Here is a 26,683-nt window from a genome sequence, read left to right as displayed (position 1 = left end):
GGGAGCCGAGCGGTGGGCAGCGGCTGAGTCCCCGATAACGAGCGCCTCACATTTCCGTGGCATTCCCATTTGCTAGTGCGCTGCTGCGGCCGCACGCCTGATTGATATATGACTGCAATGGCACTTTTCCATTTGACATTCTCTCTCTCTCTCTCCGTGTCTCTCTCTCTCTCTCTCCCTCTCACTCTCCCTCTCTCTCTCTCTCCCTGTGTCGCTTAAACAACAGTCCTAACTTTTGTGTGTTGCAAATATAAAAGGCAAGCCATGTGACAGAGGGACAGAAGAACAAAAGCATTTGGAAGTCACAGGACCTCTTTCTAGCTCTCAGAAAAGTCTGAGAAGAAAGGAGCCCTGCGTTTCCCTCAAGGTAAGCAGGAAAACAAGCGCTGCCGGCTTGCCTAGGAAATCGCTTCTTTCCAAACCGAGCATTTCATCCTCCTCTCAGACAAAGAGACAACCTTTAAATATCACTTAAATTTGCATTACTTTAATTTGCATTAATCTGTAGCATGCTAGCATTGTGTTTTTTTAAATGAACGGGTCTTTGAAGTCTGTGACAGAGCAGGGAGCCTCTCAGAGAAGCTCGAAAATGTCTTTTGGTTTGACTTAAGAGATTTTCTTTTCAAACTCTGCGTAGTTCGATGTAACTTTGTGATGGTTCTTATAGTTGACCCTGTGAAAGGGGGCTGAGAAGCAGCAACTCGCCAACATGGATTCGTGGAGCCCAGTATCTTCCCCACCGCCCTCATCCCACTCACAATGGGGGTACTATTAACACAGGCAAGCCTGCGAGTTTGAAAACGCACTGTTTACTTTTATTACTACTTATGTATGCTGCTGATCTCCTGCCAGGGCTCTGCCAGAGAGCTCAGAATGACTTCAAACAATAGGCAACATTTATTTCTAGCTTTCTGTGTCACACTTTGCAGGAATCCTGCTCCTTTGCACTCTTCTCCCAACCCGCAGGACTTCGCTTCCGTAGATGCCTGCGGGAGCATTGGGAGAGCTGAGGATGGGTTTACTGTATGATTTTGATTGGGCAAAAAGTCCGAGGAAATGCGTGCTGTTTGCCTTGGACTTATTGCACGGGGTTATTTTTAGTCGTCAGCTCGTCCCTGCAGCATGATGTCCAAGGAGTGACTGGGAAAGGATGCTCCCACCAGCACAGGGACCAGGACCTGTAGGAATGGCTCCTACAGATACCTGAGGAATATTCAAAAGGTTCTTTCAAACTCCTGAATACAAGTTCGCTATTTAAATGAACAATTGAGCTGTAGGAGGCCTGGGCATAACTCTTTCTTGGGGGACGGGAAGTTTGATTGTGTACAGAATGTTAATGACTCAGAACGCCCAGTAACTGAGGCTCATTGTAATGGACAAGCCTAGATAAGCCTCCATGAAAGAGGCAGACGCCCATCTCTACTGAGATTCACGTGCGGAAACGAAGCTATTTAGCAAGATTGGAGTCCCATGCACAGTTCTTTATAATTGTCGTTAATAACAGATATGGCTGCTGCAAAACATGCCTGTTTTCTTTTCTAATATTAATGTATTTTAATTATAAGGAGCTGGCATCTGCAAATTGCTTTAACACATAACATTAAATACCAGGTGCATTTGAAAGCATAGAGATGCCTAAAATGCAGTGTCTGCTGTGGATGTCAACCAAATACAGCCAGGACTGCAGAATACTTCTCAGCTGAGCATTTAGACCATGCAAATATCTACTTATTTTCTTCTTGCCAGTCTTGTTTCTGCAAGTAAACTGTAGGGTCCCATTGACCAGTTTTCATTGTAGAGCAGGACATAGTTTATCGGGAACATTTCTGATTTTCGCTAATTACTAGCCTAACAAGCATTGTTGAATGAAAATCTGACTTTTGAATGAGTTAATTTACAACTCTGGAATATTCACTATTCAAAAAATCCTATATGGGTTCTATCACTGTAAAATTTAACTGTGATTTCTTTTAAACAGCTGTTAGCAAAGCATTTAGCTGAATCAAAACAATTTTCTTAAACTATTATTCAGATCATTACATGAGAGTGTTTGAACACAAAATGCAATGTTTTGCATCATTTATTTTAAAATACATTTGGTTCAGGTAATGGGAGAACTGGCTGAGGCCTTCTTACGACTGTGTACCAAGCAGCTGACACCCACAGATGGAAATGTGCCTGTGGAGTTTTCAATCTTAATTTGAGTTCCAATGACACTGTCAAGGGAAAAATAAATCATTTTTCAATACATTTAACAATTTCCAACTCATTTATTTTCTTGGACCCTTGAAAAATGTGGTGAGTTTCTTGGAATTATAGCCACCAATGGTGGCTGGCAATCTGTACTCTATTTTAAGAACTCGCAATTCAAGTACTATTATTCTTATTGGTTAATTATTTGTTTCATCACTATTTTTAATAAATATTTATTAAGCATTTTCTATGTGCACAGTGCTATGCTACTCCTGACGGATGCAAAGATGAATGAGACATTGTCCCCTACCCTAATTCTCAGTCCATATTGTGTCTCCAGGACTAAAATGGACTTTGCCATTGGGTAAACTGGACAATAACTTTCTTGCTATAAAGAACCATTTAAAATAGCTGCTGGTTTCTAGATTTACTTGAAATGAATCTCCCTCATTAATAGATTTTCTTTCCATTTATGATTAAGGGGTTCCCTGAGGCCTTTTTCATCAGATCCTGGGCACACGTCACTTGCACAGCTAACACAGCCTGGATCTTTCCAGTGTGGGTAGAAGATGCCTGGAAAAAAAGCAGTTGATCCTTTCTCTGCTCTCTGGAGCACCCTTTGAAAAGGACCACGTGCTGTCTCTCTATCGGGGCTGGGCGTGAGTCACCTACTCAGCAGCTGATATCAGGGCTACTTGATGAATCATTGAATTAGAAATTCACCGCTTACTTGTTCCATCCCCAGGATTGAAACTAATGACCTCTGGGCCTGGCCTATATTCAAGAGGCCCCTGGGAAGAAGCTGCTGGAAGCTATTCCCCAAACCCAAGTCTTGGTCAGAGCCACACACAGTGTTGCTTTCAAATAATTCAGTATTGTGTTTTATCACGTGGTTAGGTTACTGGGGAAAAAACTCTGAAGACAACATCACCAGGGTCTTTGACTTAGTCCTTATCAGTAAATAATCCCCCATGGTGGGATTAAAATGCCTCTGACTCCCTGGGGTGCCTGACTCACCCTAGCCAGCCCTCAGCTTCTTAGCCAGTGACCTTGGAGTCCATCCTCACCTCTTCCCATGACAGTTGGTCAATGCTACTTTGTCCAGGCCCTCTTGGCTAGGCCAGCAGCCAGCGGGTGCAGAGGGGATGGGGAAGCAGGTGGAAGGACTGAGAAGTGCTAACACAGAGGGGGTAGCAGGGCCATGAGAGGGTGGGTGAGCTCCAGGGCCGGGATTGCTGTGGCCTGCCCTGGCTGTGATCAGCTGTCATTTCCTCTTCGTGTATGACACTGTGGAACATATTAAAATTTCTCTGGGATGGTATGTTTGGAATTCCTCTGATGCCCCACCTCACCAACTTACTCGGACAATAAAAGCAAGGTTGTAAGCCTTTGAACAGCTGGCCGGCTATATATTTCCCCTCTTTCACATAATCTAATTCAGAAAAGAATCCAGCTAGATTGGCAGTGCCATGTCTGGGTACTTGCTTCCTGCAAGTCCTTCCTCTGCCACCTCCTCTCGCCCGCCTTGGAATCTTCCTGGGTGGCATGTGACTTTTCTTTTCTTTTGCTCGCCACTGCTCCCAGCCTGCCCCCTTTTCCCTTCGCCTGAGCTCCTTCCATTGTGAGCTGGCTCTTGGCTCTGCCTGTTTTCCAGACAGCCTGGATCCTGTTCCATCCAGAGAGAACAGCCCATGAGGTCTCCCCATCTTCATAGTATTCCCAGGATGTCATTCTTGGCACCAGCTCTGCTGGGGCTGGGCTGATAGGACTGGGGGGCTTTTCGTAGCCCCGAGCCTGAACCCACTTGCAGAGAGGAATAGCCACATGGCTCGGCTGCCCTTTAGGCTGCCAAGAGCAGGGCTGGAGTGACTGGGTTGGCAGGGACAAGCATACCATCACAGTGACCCGAACATCCCCGGCAAAGGCCTGGGGACAGGAGCACTATGGGGATGGCTGGATGCACTTCGGCCTACATTAAGAGAAATGTGGTTATTCTCTGTTTGGGGGAGGGGGTAGAGGAGACAAGTGACTTGAAACAAAGCTCCCTGGATCCTTGGGCCCTGCCCTACCCCCTTTCCTCATCTGTCCTTTCCACATCCCTGCCTCCCCAAACAGAAAGAAGGAGAGACAGGACTTTTAATTTGGCTAGCACAGGCCTGAATGTCTTCATGAAACCCGCTTGATGAAAAAGAGAGGGGAGAAATAGATCACGGGTTAAGCCGAACTAAAAATGCATGAGACTTTAGAAATGGAGACGGATTTTTTTCTTTCTTTCATTCTTTCTCTTAACAGCAGAACAACAGTTTGGTTGATGTGTTGCAAATGGAAGGAAGTGGACCTCTCAATTAGAGATTCCCATTTAAGAGAGCCTCATATAAACCTCCCTGTGCAGCATCCTTAAAAGATGCTGCTAAGGTCCTTGGGACCAAAAGGTATTAAAGAGCAAGCCACAAGGCGGCTTCCTATTCTTTTTTTTTTTTTTTTCCCCCTGGGGGCTTTGGTTGTCCTTTCTGAATTAGCTAAAGTTCATTAAAAGACCCAAAAGGAAAAATTTAACACAGCTGAATTAAAATGAGCCTTTCCCTGTTAGTTTGACAAGAAGGAAAAAAGAAAGGAAGAGAACAAAGAAATGAAAGAGAAGAAAGAACCAACTCCCCTCCACTGCTACTTCTTGGGGTTTAATATGAATTATTCCATACAAGTCCCTAGGCTAGAGGATCTATTTAAAGACGCCTGGCAGCATGAAGAGAGAGGGTAAAAATACAACCACTCTTTTGTCCATCAAAGGTTTTCTTTGGGAGGACATTAAGAGCATTCCTGTTTTCTTGTCTGCCCCTGCCAGTGGCAACATTCCAGCTGGTAGTACCCACTCCTCGCCCATCAGGTCAGCAACCATGAACTTCTGTGTTTGATTTCAGGAGAAAACATAGGGTGGGGAATCCTTCCAAAAACCCCATGTGTGCAGCGAGGAAGGGGAGGCTGGTACTGAAATGAGTGCTCGTTTGATTGTGCAGGTTGCACGCTGCAAATTCACACACCCACACAGTTGAGTTTTTGAGGAAGATTGTGCTGATGGCATTATTTCTGATGCCAGCTTCCCCCGCATCTGCAAAGCTTTTTTCCCCCATATCTCTGGCAGTCATTTGCTTGGCACTATTTATGCTTACTGTCCCCTTCCTCAGTGGTTCTTAAAGCCTGATGGTTGAGCACATATCCTCTAAGAGTCACACCCCTAGACCCATTTTCAATAGTCAGAATGTAACACCCTGGATGGGGTTCACAGTCTGGAACAACTACTTTCTTGTTAGAAAGAGTGCTGACTCAGAAGATTCAAAGAATGGGTAACTTCAGTTGGTGACATATCCCCCAGTGCTCATAATCAGGAATTCATCTAGTTGGGGTCCATTTCACCCCCATGGCAAAATGTGGACATGAACATTTGACTAGCAGCTTTACAACAGGTATAAGATTTGCAATAGATATATTTTTCTCTTTTCTCTTTTTTTTTCCACAAAAGCTAAGAATTTTTCAGACAATTTGCTCTCTTCCAAGACCTGGCTAAATCCCAACTTCCTCTTTTAAGCCATGATCCAACCAATTGCAGCATCTTTTAAAAATGAAAGGGCTACAAGTTAAGACATTTATGAAAGTTGATGAGCTGTCAAAAAATGCTCAGGGGTGGCCTTTCTACGGGGCCACAAACCAACAACAGCCCTAAACGTGGAGTCTTCTTCCATCTTTCATCAATAGAGAATTAAAAATAGGAAAAGAGCAGGTCATGGGAGAAATAACAAAAGAGAAGGAGGAAGGATTATTTTATTTTTGATGTTCAAAATCTGCCACTGCCCTTTCAATTTTTTCAAATAGCACAATTTCAGAAAGGGAAGGATCCCTTCATTTCACCCACTCTCTCCCAGGAAGGAGTTTGAAGTTGCCTTCTTTACCTGAAAAGCAGGTCAATTCCTCAAGTGAAAAAAACATCCCCCATCTTCAACTCTAAGTACAATGTAGGCACACACATTGCTAACATGGATATGAAAATAAAAGAAAAGAAATCCAATCCTTAATCGAAATCCAATTTTTCTTTAAAACCCAAGGGGATATTTTAGGTCTCAATACCTTCCTATGATTTCCCCCCCCCCCTTTATGAAAAATTACTCCTTTTCAGAGTTTAAATTTTTCTTTTGAGATTTGGAATCCAAAGGTTGCAGGATTGAGCTGAGAAGGAAAAGATGTAGGATGCAAGTTTTAAGCAAAGCAACATACAAACAGAGAACCACCAGATCAACAAGTTTGGAGTTATTAGCAATATAATGAAATGTACTTTTGTGTGATTTTTAAATTAACCTTGCTCCTTTGATATATGTCTGCATCCAGGAGTATTCTAGATTGCAACAGGATTGAATTAAGTATTAAAATCCCACCATTGTGCAGAAAAGGCAAATTGAATAGGGAATGGAAAGACTAAGTCGCTCCTATTGTTTATACCCCTTTCTTAACGAAGGGCTCTACAGCTGTTAGCTTAGATCACTGCCCACCATTCCAAAATATTGTGGGTGAGGAGATTCAAATGCATCTTTGGAAACACTTTGCTAGACACTTTGAAGAAAAGCCAATATCCTCATTCATCGCTAAGGTAAAAGGGAGTCTACTCTGAGCTGATGTTGGTCACCTCTCTTCTCCTAAGGCCATACCACAGCCAGCAGTGCAATGGCAGAGCAAGTGTGGAGTTATTTTAGCATGAGGGTCCCCAGAATACCTGGCCACCTTTTTTTTTCCCCACAGGGAGAGTGTACCTTTATGTGCATTGGCAGGACTGAGTCCTCTGAGTTGGGTTTCTCAGAACACTTCTGCTTTCTTTCCAAAGGTTCTTATGCAAGGTGGGCAGTAGAGTGTGTCTCATTCCTCATGTAAAACCTCCCTTTCTGAGATGGAGTGGGTGAAATGAAGGGATCCTTCTCTTTCTGAAATTGTGCTATTTGAAAAAATTGAAAGGGCAGTGACAGATTTTGAACATCAAAAATAATCCTTCCTTCTTTTCTTTTTATACTTCTTCTGTGGCTTCTTCTCTCCGTACTTTTATTCCCTATTGATGAAAGGATGGAAGGGGAGTCTGTGCTCGGGGCTACCATTGATTTGTGGCACACTAGAAAGGCCACTCCTAAGTACTTCCTGACAGTTCATCACCATATCAGTCACAGCTTTTAGTCAGGTGGCTAGATTTACAGAAATGATCCAAACTCCTGGAGGAAAAGACTTCAACAGAAAAGTGCTTCCTGACACTTGAGTAATCAGACTTGGTCATTTCCAATTTATGCAAGGTTTATATTCTAAAGTCAATTAGTTATGTCAACTGTTAAGAACTCAGAATGAGTCTTTCCACAGAAACTACAGAAGCCCACAGATGCTCGGCGCAGGATCTAAGAACCATACCCAATGGTCAACTCTTTTAGAGCCAAGTCCTAGCTCAGGACTTCAAGAATGTACCTCTCCTAGCACGGAGGCTCTGTGGATACTTTACCAAGCAGAGTGCCTTGCTCTTGACCTCTAGGACATTATTAATTCTACATCTGCAGAGAAGACAATCGTTCTCTTCTGTCCTGAACTAGAGCATCACAGATGACTCCTCTAGGGCATGAGGATCTATAACTTAAGCTTAGTTTAAGAATAAGAGCCATTCATAAGAAAGGTGCAGGAGGGTTGAACTCAGCCTATGTTGTCGTCATTAAATAAAAGAAGTCTAATTCTAGCATTGACTACTATTAACCTTTCTATTCTCCCCATTTATGCTTTGGTAGAGACTGGACAGAAACATCACAAATTTTAAGACAGCTTTAAGAGAAACAGGAACTGGTTAAACATTCTTGCTAACCACTTCCTATTATTAATAGGACATTATAAATTTATAAACTACATTTAGTACATTGCAAACACCAAATCAATTGGTTATTAAGGGCTGTTTTTATTCCAGGCGACCAATATGGCCTCATCAAGGGGCAAGTTCTTACAGTGCGACCTTCAATGTTAGCTCAGGCACCAAATTAGACCTTTTTTGGACTCTTCTGCAATCATTAACTCCTTGAGTAAGGAAGGAACTCTTTTTGTAGGATTGCTTTGGGGTCTATGTAGCCCCAAAGCAGATGCTGTGCTCCGAAAAGCTTGGGTAGAGTTAGAGACTGTTAAAAATAGATAGAGCCATAGAAACATCTAGACCAATCTATTCATTTTGTAGATGAGGAAACAGTCCCAGAGAAGGCAAGTGACTTGCTCAAGATCACACAGCCAATGATGGGAGGATAGGACTGATGGATTGAAGATTGTTAAGAGCAACCTGCCTTCCACCAGATCAGGCAACAGTAGAATGCTCTTTAGTTTTCAGAATGCAGAGAAATTGTTATCCAATATTTCTGATAAATCAGTGCAAAATACCTGGACACAGGACACTAACAACGTAGGCTGGCAATGGGTCTGGGAAAGAAAAGATGAAAGCTGTAGGTAACTGGGAGCTTGGATAACAATGAGAGGTTTTTCTGGATTTCCTGATAATGCCTCAAAATCAAGATTTTTAAGTTCCAGTCAGGCTCAAGGCCGAGTCCTCCCACTCCAGTCCTTCCCTAGATAGTAAAACTATTCAATCCAAGGACACACACACAGGCGGGGCTGCTTGACAGTTGGCTCATCCCCCCAAACCATTTCTATTCCCAATCATTCATTTTAGCACTCCTGTTTACCCCAGAATTGTGATTTATTGCCTCTTTCCCCAGCTATACTCCTTCTTTCCTTTTGCTTCTCCCATCTCTTTTCTTCCTCCATCACCCCCAGTGCTGAGTTTGGCCACACTTGGCTAGTAGTGCAGGTTGGGAGAACACAGAGTCTTATCAGAGACTGGAGGACTGTTGTTTAACCCCAAGGATGTTGTCTTCTCTCTCCTGAGGTAGCACTATGGGGGCAGTCATTTCCTCCCACGCACTCTCACCCCCCACCACCCCCACACTGTAGAATAGACACACGAAATGTGTTTATCTCTGAGATAAAAAGGGCAGGAGCCACTCCCTCCCCACTGACCTTGTGGCTGCTCATCCTTGGAGATACCTGGGGTTGGCAGGCTGGAGCCTGGCAGTGTTTGTGGTCAGTACTGCTGCCTCTGGGTCAGCCCAGGCCTGACTTCTTGGCTACTACTGATGTGCTTCCAGATAAGAATAATACAAAAAACCATTCATTGAGTGCATGGGATGCTTTATAAAATCCAACATGCTGTTTACAGTTTATAAATTAAGTGCCTTGGGAAGAGGCATCTGATTTATTCTCCAAGGCTTCCAGTTGACTGGACCCAATTGGAATTCTTTTGAGTTCTTGGGGAGGGGCTACTTAGCACTTCGGACTCTCAGAATTAGACCTAGAGTTTCTTGTTTTTCCAATCCTAGTACTGCATGAAGTGTTATCTAGCAAGCTTTCTTCCACAGTTATAAATCTTTGATTTTTTGTTTTGTTTTTGGTAATTACTTTGAGAGAGGCTGTATGTTCTGCCATTTTTACCTTGTTCATGCCTCATATCATAATATTTAGAAATTACAATAAATAACAATTCTGGCTGATACACTCACTCAATTCCAAAGTCATTATATTCAGCAGATGACTACTTAACTTGATCTTCTCAGAAATGATGCAGTGCATGTTGGGTACAAATTATATGCTAAGGAAATTTATCAATGTGTCCAAAAATTCACTAACAAAAACAACGGGCCAAGACTCTGCAGTGAGCTGAGCTAGAAGAGCCATCTAAGATAGAACCTATTTTTTTCTCTGACCCTCATCTCTTATCTGTTAGAGCAAAAGGAGATACATAGTGGGTGCTCAATGAATATGCGTTAAAAAGTACTTGTTGAAAGAACTCACAGGAGGGAATACCTGCATATATTAATATTAAAAACAGCCAAGGTGGAGGTGGGGAGAATATGAATACCAAAGCACTGCCCTCCTGTGCCTGGCAAGCAGGGCAAGAATTAGGCCTTTCTTGGCACATGCCACTTGTCTTAGCCTGTTGCTGGAATAACTTGCATGAAACCAGTACTTTACCCTCTGCCAGGCAGAAGGTCAGCCCAAGAGTGAACTGATCTGTGGGCACAACACCATCTCTCACCCAGGAGGCTGGGCCCGCTGTAAGCTCTGCTATATTATTTCGCTGAGGATGACAGGTGGGGAAATCTGGGCACCAGTTGTTCTTTTCCACTGGTATCGTTTAGAGGGTAGCTCCAAAGTTGGGCACGCCAGCCTACGTGCCTCTCCTGCCGGCAGAGGCTCCACATTGAAGCTATTAGAATGTGGGCCCTGTAAATCGGCCAAGTCCATGTTTCAGAGACTATACCTGGAACAGAGAGTGGCCACAGGGCTAGTGAGTTCAGTAAAAAGAGTCATTCTCTCATTCAATTCATTATTGCCTAGGCTAAAGTTCTAAGTCTTGATCGGCAGCATTTGATTTTATGAGACACAGCTTGAAAAAATTAAGGCAAACTGGAATTAATTTACTTTTGAGAAAATGACAAAAGCTCCTACAAGGCAGAGATGCCCCTAGGCTGCCAGAAAGTGGGAATATTGGTGGTGTAAATTTCCTTAGTTCCTGATTTTCCTCTTTCTGAGGTCTCACCCCTGCTCTACAACCACACTCTGCACATTTTCAGCTATGTACGCTCTGACCAGCACTATGTTAAGACAGTGTGACATAACATTGCTTTTTTCTTGAGCTTTGTTTTTATTTATTCTTCAACACAACAGTGTTGGTTCATTCAATTTGAACATTTAAGGCAAAAAAAAAAATCTTGGCGTTATGTTACAAGAATCTTACTTTTGGTTTTGAAGTTTCTATGAGTTCTGTGGCCTATTTACATTGTTATTTGCATTATTATTTCAAAGTTAAGATAAAAGCTGGACAAAAAGTATCATGTTTGTGAGTGTGTTAGAATGAGAAATCTATTTCTTAGAATTAGTGGTGAAGCAACATTTCTTCTTAATCTTTTATTCTTAATTACTACTTCTAGGTTTAGCTTATCATCTCTAAAGAGAAAAATATATGATAAAGTTACATTGTATCTGACATTAACTATCTCTTTATCTGTGTAAACTTCATGATAATTGCTTGCAAAGTGTTTTATTCACTTTTCAGGAAAACAAAACTTAACTGTGCTTGCAATTCAGGATGTTGCTACTAGGTGGCAGTAGTGTACAAGAACTAAATGATCTACCTGAAAGACTATTTGACTAAAAAAGACTAGCATTTCTTCCCATATTCATAAGAAATAAAACTATAATATTTAAATACTCAAAATGGCATGAACATTAGATATCCATTAACTTAGCTACCAGTATTTTTTTTTAATTAAGAGAGGGAATGGGGCCGGGCGCTGTGGCTCACGCCTGTAATCCTAGCTCTTGGGAGGCCGAGGCAGGCGGATTGCTCAAGGTCAGGAGTTCGAAACCAGCCTGAGCAAGAGCGAGACCCCGTCTCTACTATAAATAGAAAGAAATTAATTGGCCAACTGATATATATATAAAAAATTAGCCGGGCATGGTGGCGCATGCCTGTAGTCCCAGCTACTCGGGAGGCTGAGGCAGAAGGATCACTCAAGCCCAGGAGTTTGAGGTTGCTGTGAGCTAGGCTGACGCCACGGCACTCACTCTAGCCTGGACAACAAAGTGACACTCTGTCTCAAAAAAAAAAAAAAAAAAAAAAAAAAAAAAAAGAGAGGGAATGGGAGATCAGATCACATAGGGCCTTCTGGACCATTATAAAGACACTTGTTTTTTTGTTTTTGAGAGACAAGAGTCTTACTCTGTCATCCAGGCTGGAGTGCAGTGGTATAATCATAGTTCACTGCAGCCTTGAACTCCTGGGCTCAAGTGATCCTCCTAATTAGCTGGGACTACATGTGTGTGCTACCATGCCCAGCTAGTTTTTTTTGTTTTGTTTTGTTTTTCCGGACATGAGGTCTCATGTTGCCCAGGCTGGTCTCAAACTCCTGGCCTCAAGTAAGCTTTCTTCAAGTAAGCTTTCTGCCTCAGCCTCCCAAGTCCCTTGGATTATAGGCATGAGCTACCATGCCCAGCAAGTTACCAGTTTTAAGCTGAGCTTTTAAAAGAGAAAGCATTATTTTTAAATTAAATTTTAAATAGGTAATACACTCACAAGTTCAAAAATCTAGAACTATGAAAAGGTATACAGTAAAAAATCTTTCTCCTGTGCCTTTCCCTCAACTCCCACAGGTAACTAATTTTATTAGTTTCTTGGATATTCTTCCATGGCTTCTCTATGCAAATACAAATATATATTCTTATTCCTCCCCATTTTAAGACAAATCAGTACATAGAGTTTCTGCATCCTTCTTTATATAGTTGCCCAGTATTTCATTGTATGAATGTTGTATAATATGAGTAATCAGTCCCCATTGATGGATATTTTGTGCTGTTTCCAATTTCATGCTATATGTTCATGTGATTTTTACATGTAGGATACTTCACAGAAGTGAAATTACTGGGTCTGAATTATATACATTTTCATTTTTAAGAGATATTGCCAAATTGGCCTCTACAGAGTTTGGACCAATTTATACTGAACTGTCTCCAAAATGGGCCTGTTTTTCCACAGCCTTGCCAATAGGATGCATGATCAGATGGAATCTTTATAAATCTGATTGGTTGAGCAAAGTATCTCAATGTACTTTAATTTTTTTATTTCCCTTAAATAAGTGAGGGTGCCTATCTTCCATGTTTAAGGGGTCTTTATATTTCCTTCTCTGGGGAGAAAGTGGAAATGCCAACAAATACAACCATACATGAATATATGTAGGATTTTGTTATTAATGTTGTGGCTTGTTTTTGCCATCACGCTACAAATGTGTTTTGTTTTTTATTTGCTTTGCCCATTTAACCATACCTCCTGTCCTTGGCTTTGAAGAGAAGTTGCTGGCAGTGGAGAAGGAGGGCCAGGACTGGAATGTCTGCTTTTTCCTTCATCCTTTTGCCATTAACTCCTGAGGAAAATATCTGTAGACTGGAGCAATGAATGGAGATGTCTAATCAATTCTCTTTCTGAGGCTAATTCAGGCTTCAAAGAGACAGATAACCACTTGGGATAATTTAGTCACATTAAAACTCAGGAAATGGTCAGTAATATTGCATCCTCCAAGCATAGACCCTAAGAAATTTCTGGCTCTTTGAGCTGGAGTCATAGTGAGTTTCAGGGTAATGTGTATAAGGAAAGCCTAGAATATGCAGCTGAAAAGAAAGCAAAACATGCTCTTCTCTATCCTTTGCTGATTTGGAACTTTGGACGCAGGTTTGATCCATTTTAACAAGATATTGCCATTAGCATGCACATAAAGGAAAATGGTACAAAGTGGGTGGAAATATGGTCTCCTCAACTTCAGGATTATCTTCTGCATCTGGAGATGGAGGTAGCTGAATCCATAGCTATCACATGGTGATATTTTAGAACAAAAAGAGATAGCAGATGCTGTCTCTGCCAACTCCTCTACTATATAGATGAGGAAACTGGGGCTGAAAGAGTTTAAATGACCTGTATAAGGTCCCCCAGCTAATAAATGGCAGGACTCAAGTCCAGGTGGGTCCCCTCATTACTGGTCCCTGCCCTTCCTGAAATTTCTAAGACTTTCTTGAAACACATGAGGTGAGTCTTTGCTGTTGCCAAGGATATCCTGCTCTGAAACAGCGATACCTCACATACTGCTTTCTGCTGAGGATGCCCTGCCCCACACTTGCAAAACAGTTGACTGAGGCTAAATGGGTCTGAGGCTATTCTTTTGGGGCAAAACAAATTGGCTTATACTGACTTGAATTTGTAATCTTGATTTTTATCAACACTTTGCCTTGTTTATTCAGAGTGTTCATGAATAGGAAGTTAAAAAAAATGCTGTCCTGTGAATAAAATGATCTAACTTTTATCTGAAATACCTTTGAAAGTTTTTCTGAAGCTTGAATTATCATGTTCCTTTTGTTTTGGATGTAATGTCAGCTCCCCCCCAACTTTCCTAAATGTCTGAAAATATTTTGGATACTCTCTGTCTTCTGCTATGATAAAAAGCATTGGGGTTGGCCATGCCTGGGGTGTTAGTGAGGTAATTGGGGAAGATCTCTGGACTCCAGTCCCTTGTTTAAGAGGTATGGTTAAAAGAACAAAGCAAATTTCAGTAAAACCTGTATAATGTGATCCCATTTTAATGGTAAGTCTGTGCTCCAATGACTGCTTCCTTTTTCAGATTACACCATGTGCCAAGCCTACAAAGGCTCTACAGCAGGCGTCCTCAAACTACGGCCCGCAGGCCACATGTGGGTGTTTTTGCCCGTTTGTTTTTTTACTTCAAAATAAGATATGTGCAGTGTGCATAGGAATTTGTTCATAATTTTTTAAAACTATAGTCCGGCCTCCAGTGGTCTGAGGGACAGTGAACTGCCCCCTGTTTAAAAAGTTTGAGGACCCTGCTCTACAGAAATGTGTGACTCTGTTGGCAAATACACATGTGCTGCCTTAGCCATGCTGGAGGCCAGTTAGCATAATGTGTGTATTTCAGATGCAGCTTGTCACTGATGCTAGGTGGCACAGGGCTTAAAACAAAAACAGGATAAGCTCAGAGCACAGAAGTGGAAAACTGGATGGGTGGTTGGGTATGGACTTGGAAATGGGAAATGTGCTTCCCCATGAGATATGGCCTGTGTTCATTATCACTGACCTGCCTGCTCTCTAGCCCTGTAAGCTGGCATTGACACCAAAGCTTACTGAGAAACTGAATAGACCTTTCTGCCCCCACACCCAAGGATAAAGGGGAGACCACCCAATTCAGTTATATTGTCACAAGAACCACGTGTTTAATCTTTAGTATGGGTTCAAACTATTCTTGCCCCTAGGAACATGGACTCCAGCAATTAAAGTCAACATGTGCTTCCATTAAACCATTGTGTCCATTTCCAAATGGTTATAAATATGTAGCATAAGCTAAACGGGCGGTGGGGGGAATGGATGACAGCTTATGCTAATGACACTCTAGAAACCAATATTCTCCACTCAAAATGACATGGAAAAATTCTACTCAATACCTCCTGGGTTCTATTAGTGGTTCTGGGTAAATATTTCTGGGGAAAATAATTTCTGTTTTCATTCCAGCTGTGCTGCAGATACTATGATGATGGATTGCAAGTGCAAAGAGTAAGACAAAACTCAGGCATACAAAGGACAATGACAACCAGAAAGCTTCAGCGGGATCCTGCCCTTTCCTTGAAAGGGACTGGATCCTAGGAGGCGAAAACATTTCCAAATTTTTGTCCTCTGCCTCCCTCTGCTGTTCTTCTGGAGAAGTTTTTCCTTACAACAATGAGAAATCATGTACTAGCTGCATCCTTTTCTATGCTCTCCCTGCTGGTGATAATGGGAGATACAGACAGCAAAAGGGACAGCTCATTCATGATGGATTCGGACCCTCGACGCTGCATGAGGCATCACTATGTGGATTCTATCAGTCACCCATTGTACAAGTGTAGCTCAAAGGTAAGACCAAGGTCTCTGTAGGGGAACATCTTCTCCTCCTTCAAAACAGGAGGGAAACCATATTTCTTTGTTAGGGGATGGAGAACTATGATCATAGCCCAAACTTGAGCTATGTGGCTGGCTCACAGGGCTTGTGGGAGAATCATGCCTTTAGAGTTTCCCACTATACTTTGCATTTTTGTCAGTAATACTGCTTAATCAACTGTGCACACACTCATCCAGTGAGGAAGTGTCTTTTGTTTCTGGTTGTGAAATTTATGAGTGGTAGTGTCCTTTTTCAAGAAAGAAAAATTTTATCTTAATTTCTTCAACTTCCACAAGCAATAAAGAAGAAAGAAATGCAAAAAAAAAAAATATGATGGAGCACTGAAACATACTTCTTGGAGGGCTTTTCAAAGAGTTTTCTAGTGAAATAGTTAGTAACTGGCTTTATGTTCTGAGCCTTTCTCCATGTGCCATATTTATGTTAAAATGATCCCAAAGATAAGATGGAAATTTGATCATTTATCATTTTTACATTGGTTATCCAAATTATTCTCCCTTAGAATAGGTTGTGTGTTTCTTGCAGAGGCAACCCATGCCCCAGTGGTGTGCAAAGGAATATCATGCTTAAAAGGCCACCAAGAGTGGCCAGATGCATGGACCACCCAGAAGGGAGGAATACTGTAGGGAGAAACATATTCCTAATGAATTCTCATGACTGTCACTGACCCCAAACAGGCACATGAATGAAATTTATCCACACTTGGTAAATAAAATTTTTTTTAGCTCAACCTCAGAGATTGTCCTGAGACTAAAACCATTTAAACATTCTCATATGACAAGTATTTTTTAAATTACCAGTATAATTAAGACTTTTTGGTAGTATCAACCACTAGAATTAAGACCATATAAGTCAATCTCTCCACTCTCCATTTAAAAACATTATGACTTCTGTCTGCCTTTAAAATTTCCATTAACTTCTCCGATTATAGCTCAATGATGATGACTTGTTTTGGTTTGGGGGATCAGAATTTGAGTTAAATCACTTTAACCATTATATTAACAAGACCTATGATTGTGGGAAAAAAGAGAGATTTTCCATTTAAGAAAAACTTTCTGTCTCTTATTTGTACTTATAGAATTTAAAAAAAGGAGTAAATAGATGAACATAAATTTTTGCAGGCCTACAAGCCCTTCTTAGGAAAAGAAAACTAAAACAAATTGAGAAAAAAAATGAGAAGTGCTTTTACAACTGTGATTGCTCAGAAAATGTAGGCCCAAGTAAGGCAGACTATAGCAATTACTAGTTTTTCCTTCGCTCCCTCTGCAGAAACAGACAGCATTAATATTTGGTGTTTCTTATTCCATGGATAATTTCTCCCTTTGTTGCATTGTCCTTCATAATCAAGATTCTTTTAAAAAAAGGAATTAAAATTATTTCAAAGAAAGTGTCGGTCATTGTGATAATAGAAAGTAAGAAAGAAATAGTAGCATCTATAAAAACTAGAGAACAATCTGGAAAAATTTGATGAAATGATGCAGGAATGCCTTAGCTACTATCACATTAACCTAGGAAGGGTCAAAGAAGAGATGCCGTTATCTGAAATCCAACAAACTCATGGTACTTAGGCATGAATCTTAGAAACAGACTTCAGTCTAATATTGTTCACCTTTGTTTCTTCCAGAAAGCCATGGTAAATAACAGCACAAGATTGTGATAATAGGAGAAATGTTTGTAATTTCATGGGAACAATCTGTTTTCAAATATCCCAAATGATCCCAAATATAGCAATAGTTTTATGTAAATGGTGCTTATAATTATAAACTTTTCTTCCTTGGCCATAAAATATGCCTGGCAAAATCTCAACTACCCAGACCTTTTCTGGATTCGATTTTCTCCATGTATCCAGGAACAAAACTGCTTTTCATTTGGAAATATTCTATAATTTTTAATTCTCATAGACTCAGACTGATCTTCTCTCCAATGGGTCTTATTTAATGAAATTGTTTGCCTTTAGAAACTTGAGATAGAACATTCAGCCCGTGTCTAGAAAAAAAGCCAACAATAATCTACCTTAGTCTCTTTTACAAAGAAGACACTTACAGTAGATTTTTCCCCTCCACATAAATATTCCCTCAGTATCATGTCCAAGGGCCATTATTTACTAGACACATGCCTACTGTTTGCCTGTCAATTGTTAGTGCTTCCTGATTTACATTTATTCGGTGTCTGGCCTCGTGAAGACAAATGAAGGGGAGCATGTGACCCAAGCTCAAGGAAGGGAGGGCACCTTCTTAAACACCTAACATGTGTCAGGCACCTCATACTATATGCTCTAATCATTGGCAATAAACCTGTGATGGTAGGTGTTATCATGCCCATTCTACCAATAAGGAAAACTGAAACTTGAAAGAAGTAGGTTGCTTGATGTCATATAATATAACCAGGGAGTGGCAATATCTGCCTCAGATCATTCATCTTTCTGCTATTTGGAGGAAAGCAAGTAGAATGTAGGAGCCATTATTTGCAAGTCTGGGCTCAACTTCTAATCTGCCATCAATAATGATTTATACTCAGCAATTTTTTCTGGAAAAATGAAATAGAAGTGAAAGCTTCTCTGGGAGCCTTCAGTGAGACTGCCTGTTCATCCTAGCCCTGAACTTGCAGCTAGACAGTTCCAGGGTCCTATCACCCATCTCTTAGCAATTCAAGAAGGGACTGAGATGAAGTCAGGGGGAAAAGACTAGCCACAGTGGCCCACCAAGGAGAACAACGTGGCTACAGATTAGGATGTACCTGGTGGTTTTAGGTGGTTGTACCTCCTGGGTGCGAAGGATCCTGGGAATGGTAGGTTCACTTATAATCTAAGTAGGAGACCATGTTTCTCTGAAATTCTGAGTAAGTAAAGGCTATATAGCAAACAGGTAAAAGGTTAGTGGTTAGTGGCAACAGGCTGCCTGGGGAATCTTTAAGGGAACCGAGGCATCCCAGGCTTTGAAGTGATAGAGACTTGGTTTTTAATTCCAGCTCCACATTTGATGCCTTAATTTCTTCCCGTGCAAAATGGAGCTGTCTACCTGAGGGAGTGGGTATGGGTGCTGGTGATAATATTTGTAAAGCATCCAGCACAGTGCCCAGCATATGATAAGACATTAATAAATGATATTATGATCTCGATGATGAAGTTATAAACAGGACAGGTGTTTAGACTCATTTTTCTATTTCAGTCACTATTGAGATCTCAATAACTGTTGGGATCTCCTATAGTCTTAAAGGATTAGGAAAATGAGCCACATTGTGGTTCTTGTTAAACCACAGGGTGGGGCAGAAGAGCAAAGACAACGTAAGCCACTGTGCTGGGTGCTGAGAGAGGATAAAAGCAAAAGAGAAACAGCCCTCACTGTCTGGGCTGACCTCCCTTCCCAGGTGAGGGGTGGAAGGTGGGGCTGGAGAGGCATAAGTTCTGGACTCCAGGTCAGGAAAGGGTCTTCAGGAATGGGGCTGGCAGGGCAGGCTTGTGAAGCTTGAGTTGAATGAGGAGTGTAAGATGGTGGTCCCAGGCCAAGGCATGGAACCAGGGCACCATTGTCTGAGCTCTCAAGGACCACAGGAGCAGATGGGGAGCCCAAGGGGCAGCAACAAAAGAGAAGGAGGAGGGTTCAGGGATAAAGCCTGGGGAAATTTCTAGAGGAAAAGGGACCTGGCACACTAAAAGCTGACTCTTGGTGTTGGGAGGGAGCAGTCAGGACCCCCGGGCCATCTCCTACAGCTGCTTACCAAGCTCATAGTGTGGTAGGAGAAGTGACAGGAGTCAGAAATGTCACATTTATAACACAATTGACTACTTAGACATATAACTTGATTTCTTAAAAGGAGCACACTTATACTGAATGCTTACTATGTTCAGGTGCTATGGAAAGTTCTGGAGACACTAAAATGGAAAGAAAGAAAAAAGAGACAAAGTTTTTGCCCTCATAATGTTTACATGTAAATAGGGGAGAGAGGGAAGAGAGGTGTTTTGTGTACAAAGGCACCACTTTGTGTTACTTTGATCTGTAACCTGAGTGATGGGACCAGATTCTAGTTGGAGTGAGCTGAGTGCCCACCCACCTCTCCAAAGCCCCCACCAGCCCCATGCTGCTCTGTTCCCCTGATTGCAATTTTGTTGGTGCCCTCCTCCTGGCACAGACCCTTTGGAGGTTGATCTGGGTCCCTGGAGATAAGCTGAGCTGTTGTTTACGTAGGTTGCTGGTGTAGAAAGGAACGGGAGAAGCAGCATGGGTGAGTCTTACTCCTGAAGAGAAAAGGGATGCTTCAAGGGCCACAGAAACAGAGGTGCACAGTGTTCAGTGCAGTGAAAAAGGCGAAATATGTTTCCCACTTGGTTGGGGTAAAATAGCCAAAACACTGTTCTAGGACAGGACAGATGGGTCTCTATTCTGATGCTAATGGAGACACCTGGTCAGTCAGGCTCTTGGAAGATTCAGTTCCGCATGAGCTCGGGGGCGGTGAAGTTATGTCCCAAGAAAACCATAAGACAAAGGTTATACTTGTATGTCTATGGAGATGACATGGTCAGGGATCCCAGAGGCAGGTCAATATAGATTAGAGAAAAGTATGAATTGGCTAATGAATCATGAAAACATCTTAGTAACGGTATTAGGAGGCAGGTATTATAATGGCTTGGGTCAGGGGTTTGGTTTCAGACAGACCTGGGTTTGATTCCAACTCTGCCTTTTACTAGAAATGTGAAAATTTGGACAAATTACTGAAACTCTTTAAAGCCTGAGTTTCTTCATCTTTTGTAATAGTACAGATCATAATAATACCTTTCTTATAGTGTTGCTGAAGATTAAATGAGATAACTCATAAGCACTCAATAAATGTTCTTGTTAGTGAAATGATTGCTATCTAGTAATCCTCAAACTTTAGCAGAGCCCTGACATTTTAATAGCTCCCGAGCCTTGCTACTCAAAGTGTGGCTACCCAGCAGTACCCATATCAATTACTAATAGAATCTTATAAGAAATGCAGAATCTTGGGCCCACCCTAGAACTACTCAGAACCTGCCTTTTAACAAGATCCCAGCTGATTCAATTGTACATTCCTGTTTGAGAAGCTCTGGTCTGGAAGAGATCAGGAGATGTTCATTAAGAGCTAAAATACAGGTGAGGCGTGACAGAGGCTAACATGTGGAGTATTAAGAGTAAACCCAGAAAGCAGATGGTTATCCTCCCTTCATTTTTTAAAGACACCCATTTACGGATCTTATCTTCCAAACTTCTGCTTCACCCCTCCAACACACATGCAAAAACAGAAGTAGATTTCCATATAGTTTCCAGCTTTTGAGCTAGGAACTATATACTTAGATCTCCTGGAGAAGGGATTTGTGTGTGTGTGTGTGTTTGTATGTAACATCAAGAGTCCAATAATTGTTTCATGGTCTCTTCTTCAAGGAGGGGGAAATTTTTGGCCACAGAGAAGATAGGAGGGATTTCATTAGGCAGAGCCAGATGGAAAAGACATTCCTGGGCAAGGGAAGATATAGCAAAGGCAAGAGGCAGGGGAATTCGGGGCAGTTCCATGGACTCCTAAGTAGATAAGCTTGATCGGAGTAGGGAGTGAGTGGTGAGAACCGTTGCAAATAAGACTGGAAAGATATGTGAAACTCAGGTCATGGAGGGCCTTGACACCTGTACAAAATGAGGGATTTTATTCTGACGACCAGGGGCAGCCACTGAAGGTGCTCATTGTACATATCTGTGCATTCTCCTTGTGCAGAAAGTCCAGCTCTTGAGGAAGAGGAGCCTGGTTCTCTTCCATTGGAGGTGGCCCTAGGTCCTTCAGTGCCTAGAGTTCTTGCCCTTTAGAGTGGGCTGGGGTGGAGCTTGACATCCTGAAAACTTCTGGTGCAATCACAATCAGGTTAGCTTATCTACAAATGGCTGACTTGGTCATTTTACACTTATCTACATTGCTGACTTGGTCATTTTACGGCCATTGCTAATGGACTGGTCAGTTAGGTCTATGTTTGGTTCACCTGCATGTGTATCCTTTGGATTTGATGCCCTACATTGTCTTTGGCCCTTCTGAATTAAGTCTGTTGGTGCAGGTTTGCTATAGCCACTCAGACCAAAACTGGACCTCTAAAGACTCCATTTTGGAAGGGGATTCTTTGAATAACTGTTTAATCAACCTAATAGATGATTTAAATTAGAGATCAGCAAATTTAACACGATTCCAAGGTGAGGTGTCAAACAGCTCTTCCCATGTACTGGCAGGTATGGAGAGAAAAGACTAGGGATGATCTTGGACTCTCTCCCTCTCATTAGAGAGATGCGGTTGGACACCAGAGACCTATGGCATAATCCTCAAAGCTTGTTCCAGAGCTGGCTGCAGTGCACATGCCTGTAGTCCCAGCCACTCGGGAGGCTGAAGTAGGAGGATCCCTTGAGCCCGGGAGTTTGAGGCTACAGAGAGCTGTGATCACTCTTGTGAAAAGCCACTGCACTCCAGCCTGGGGAACCTAGCAAGATACTCTCTCTAAAAACAAAACAAACAAACAAATAAGAGACTTGTTTTAGATCATGTTTAATTTTGCCTGTCAATATGAAGAGCAGGCAGGATAGAATCAAAAGCTTTAATAAAATCAAAACAGCTTACAGCTGCCGTTTGCTCTTTGCCTCTGTGATCTTTCAGAGAAAATGAATCAGTTGGTCTAGTCCAACTTATTCTTCCCCAAGCCCTGCTATTTTTATTCTAGTATCTCATATTGCCTTGGTGATTGCTAAGTGATTGTTGGATTTACCCCCAGCATCTTCTCAGATAATGATGTTAATGATCTATAATTACCATAAGTCATCTTTTCCCCCTTTTGGAAAGATGGACTGGCTATTTCCTTCTTTTAATCCTTGAGTATTTAATTCTGCCTTATAGGATGATGTCAGAGATAATAGCTGATGGGTCTTTAATAAAAATTGCTAATTCCCAAAATATCATAAGGCAAATGTCAAAAGGTTTTATGCATATAGATGTATCTTTTAATCTTTCATTTGAACAGTTCCACTTTGTATGATCTTGTTGACTCTGGAATTATAGGACAACTTTTTCTTCATCATTTAACATGAAATTCACCAAGCAAGACCCTCTCACATAAACATGGACCAATAATCTCAGGTTCTTTACCCCCGCTCTCCACCCCAGTATAAAGGGTTATGTAGCTTAATGAATCGAGCTGCTTCACCCTACCCCACCCAAGACTTCTACTCCCAGGATACCAGGATTTCTGTATGGGATACATAAATTAGCCTTTTGTCCAGTCCCTTAAGCTGTACGCAAAATATTGAATGTGTGCTTATATACATTTTTCTGAAGATAACTTTGGTAGTATTCATCAGATTCTTAAAATAACTGTTTACTAAAGCCGGATTAAGAGCCACTATAAAGAACACACAGCCTCTGTTACCCCAGCCAAACTTTTGGAAATGGTGAATGATCAGAATGAATGCATCCTAATATTTGCCTTAAATGACTCTGAAGATGCAGATGTGATTGCACAGACCTCAGGCTCCTTCACTGTATACACCAAGAAATGTGATTCTCTTGTCCCAAGTTGCAGCAACTAGAACATTTCACTGAGGTTATCCCTTCTTCTTCAGAAACTATATGCTTTTTCTTTAGCTATTCCCTGTACAAGCCAATTCCTTTTCTCTGTAGTCATTCTTTTAATTGTTTTTTTTTGTTTGTTTTTTTGAGACAGAGTCTCACTTTGTTACCCAGGCTAGAGTGAGTGCCATGGTGTCAGCCTAGCTCACAGCAACCTCAAACTCCTGGGCTCAGGTGATCCTCCTGCCTCAGCTTCCCGAGTAGCTGGGACTACAGGCATGTGCCACCGTGCCTGGCTAATTTTTTGTATATATAGTTTTAGTTGGTCAATTAATTTCTTTCTATTTTTAGTAGAGACAGGGTCTTGCTCAGGCTGGTTTTGAACTCCTGACCTGGAGTGATCTGCCCGCCTCGGCCTCCCAAAGTGCTAGGATTACAGGCATGAGCCACCGCCCTGTAGTCATTCTTTGTTTACTCTTTGATTTCAATTTGAAATGACTTTCTGCATTTTGCTACAGGTAGAATTGCAATACATTGGACCCATGGTAGACCAACACTTATCAGGAAAATTGTTTTGTTTGTTTGTTCTTTGATTTTTACCTGCACAGAACGGTGATGGGCCTCGTCCAGTGGTTCTATACCCTTTGAAATCACCTAAGAAGCTTTGAAAACCACAAAAGCCTGGCCTTACCCTAAAGGATTTTAATTCAATTGGCTTGAAATGGGGCCTCGGTGTTGACATTTTTTAAAAAAAGTTTACCAGGTGATTCCAACATGCAACCAGGGCTGAGAGACCATTGGTCTAATCCAGCAGGAACTACCAAGGAGTGTTAGGGCCTTTCAAAGGATGCTGTGGTACCTGGCTGAGGTTTTGGCATCCCTACAGGGTAACTACCTCCTCTTCTCTCCCCAGATGGTGCTCCTGGCCAGGTGCGAGGGGCACTGCAGCCAGGCGTCACGCTCCGAGCCCTTGGTGTCCTTCAGCACTGTCCTCAAGCAACCCTTCCGTTCCACCTGTCACTGCTGCCGGCCCCAGACCTCCAAGCTGAAGGCGTTGCGGCTGCGATGCTCAGGAGGCATGCGACTCACTGCCACCTACCGGTACATCCTCTCCTGTCACTGCGAGGAATGCAGCTCCTGAGGCCTGCTGCTGAGTGTGGCTTCAGGATGGGACAACCACAGGGGCAGTTCAACTAGCCAGGGAAGGACTGGCAAGAAAAGAGTTAAAGCAAAAACAGATGCAGCAATTCCGATGGGACTCTGAATATTCTAGTAATAAAGACTCTACATGCTTGTTGACAGAGAGAGACACTATGGGAACTTGTTTTCAGTTCCCATCTCCTTTCCCTGGTACAATTTCTTTTGGTTCCTTTTCAGATTCAGGCATTTCCCCCCTTGGCTCTGAACATTGTCTGAGTTTCCAACAATTCAGCATTAGTGGGAAAACATGGGCCCCCATGCAGGAGTGTGTCAGGCTGTCACTGTTAAGAATTTGCTTTGGAAAGTAGGAAAGCCCCACTCTTTCCGGGACATTTTCTGTTTTTGTTTTGTTTTGTTTTGTTTTGTTTTGTTTTGTTTTCTCTTGTCATTTTGATCTAAGGTTGCCATTGCTGCTAAAGGCTACCAATTTCAAATTCCAGACACCAAGCATGTGGATATGTTTAGCCAGGTTTACTCACAGCCAGCTAACTGACATTAAAATAACTAACAAACGGATTCTCTTAAGTGATGCTGGAACTCTTGACAGCCATAATTATTATTCAGAAATGACTTTTGGGAAGTACAGGCGGCAGAAAGAATTTGTCACCGGAAGACTGTCTCAGTTAAATTATGGTAAAATTTTGTAAGGGAGCAGACTTTTAAAAACTTGCACAAATACGGATCCTGCACTGACTTTGAGAAAGGCATATATGTACTAGTGGCATGGAGAATGCAACATACTCATGCATGCAAATTAGACAACCAAATATGAGTCTATTTGTGAGTGTGCTATAGCTTTAGCTGTGTCGCGGGCATCATTCTCTAATATCCACGTGTCCATGTGAAGCTTGTTGCCAAAATGATGGCCTGGCTCATCTTCTGAACATTTGGTTCAAATACGTTTTGGTTCTTGAGGCTCAAATTTTGAGTTATCCCCATGTTTTTAAATAAAAAGAGAGGATCTTCGAACTTTTGACTGTGCAAGTATTATTTTTTCCCATTCAATATCCTACTATGATGTGAACTATAAGATACGTGTAGCTAGTGCTTGACCATCTCCTGTGATGTAAGGGAAGTGACCAAGAAAAAGAGAGAGATAAGGTTCCAGAATGCACAGTGGGGGCATTTTTGGAAATCAATGTACTAAAGTGGTGGGGGCTTATGAAATTTGACTGTTAGTCTCAGGATTTAGCCTATTGAAGTAACACAAAATCTAATACCTTCTGGCTTCCTCAGATGCTATGGAATGAAATAGAGAAATCATCTCCTTTTTAATCTCTTCACTTTTCTCAGACGAAAACAAATATTCATAAGCGAAGTCTGAAGAACCAGCAGGACAAATAATTCACAATGGTGTCTGTGCCATTGACTGTCTAGTGCTCCAGATCCGATGATACTACTGAGCATTATAAGAATACTCATGACATTAGCATAGTGCTATGTCCACTTAGGCATCTAAATATTAACTCACACTTGGCAGCTGAGTTTCCAAGGCGACCGTGACACCACGCTGTCCTGGTTAACCAGAGTTGACAGTACCCCCCACTGTTAGTACAGCCAAAGTGTGAATTACTTTTACTGTAGAGATGATGATTTTGTACACTCTTTCACACAGCTCTCACACATTTTTTAGAAAGCCAGCAGGGTTAAATTTGTACCCATGGCTTTGAAACAGAGTGAAACTAATACTATTAAATTTTGACCTTGATCTTAACCTTCATGGTGACAGAGCCAACCAGTCCACTAAATTGAAGGTTCTTTCCATTCCGAAGGCAAATGTGAAATGGTAATTTGGACTATTATACAAAGAGAAATTTTGTCAAAAAATAATTAAATTTAATACTGAAAGTTAAATGGTTATAATTCTTAACTGATAACCAAAATATTAACTGCTGGCCACATTTATGGCTATTCTTTCATGTTGCTAATCACAAAGTGAAAATAATACTTCTACCCTTAAAATGTCTTTCCTTGGCTTTGAAAACTCAATTTGCTTTGAGAATCTAGAATATATGCCCCAAACTCCAATCTTTATTTCCTTCCTACCAATTTGGGACTGGAGAGGGGAGTTCTATGACTCATATTTTCCAAATTCTCTGGAAACCATAGAAAATAGCCCCTTCAAATCCTATTACTTGGTCTATTGTCAG

General features: G+C 41.7%; 1 protein-coding gene and 1 long non-coding RNA gene across 2 annotated transcripts; one reads left to right on the top strand and one right to left on the bottom strand.

Annotated features, from left to right (window-relative positions):
- Positions 1-26,338, top strand: NDP (norrin cystine knot growth factor NDP). Its single transcript, XM_012754059.2, has 3 exons — positions 1-367; positions 15,365-15,745; positions 24,247-26,338. The coding sequence occupies exons 2-3, from the start codon at positions 15,572-15,574 to the stop codon at positions 24,472-24,474; spliced, it is 402 nt and encodes a 133-aa protein (XP_012609513.1). The 5' UTR covers positions 1-367; positions 15,365-15,571; the 3' UTR covers positions 24,475-26,338.
- Positions 2,111-24,541, bottom strand: LOC142865914 (uncharacterized). Its single transcript, XR_012916003.1, has 6 exons — positions 24,193-24,541; positions 20,799-20,885; positions 19,627-19,659; positions 13,121-13,230; positions 4,002-4,162; positions 2,111-2,216 (listed from the first exon to the last, which is right to left on the bottom strand). It is a non-coding gene; the product is annotated as an uncharacterized LOC142865914 (long non-coding RNA).
- Positions 26,339-26,683: the final 345 nt, after the last annotated feature.

This window comes from Microcebus murinus, chromosome X (assembly GCF_040939455.1).
Source record: "Microcebus murinus isolate Inina chromosome X, M.murinus_Inina_mat1.0, whole genome shotgun sequence".
Taxonomy (NCBI): Eukaryota; Metazoa; Chordata; class Mammalia; order Primates; family Cheirogaleidae; genus Microcebus; species Microcebus murinus.
Note: the sequence above shows the minus strand (reverse complement) of the source record. Positions and strands in the feature narration are given on the sequence as shown.

Excerpts from the sequence above, each read along its gene's own strand:
- NDP (XM_012754059.2), top strand. The coding sequence starts at position 15,572 with ATGAGAAATCATGTACTAGCTGCATCCTTTTCTATGCTCTCCCTGCTG. Across the intron at positions 15,746-24,246 it reads TGTACAAGTGTAGCTCAAAG|ATGGTGCTCCTGGCCAGGTG; the intron begins GTAAGACCAAGG and ends TTCTCTCCCCAG.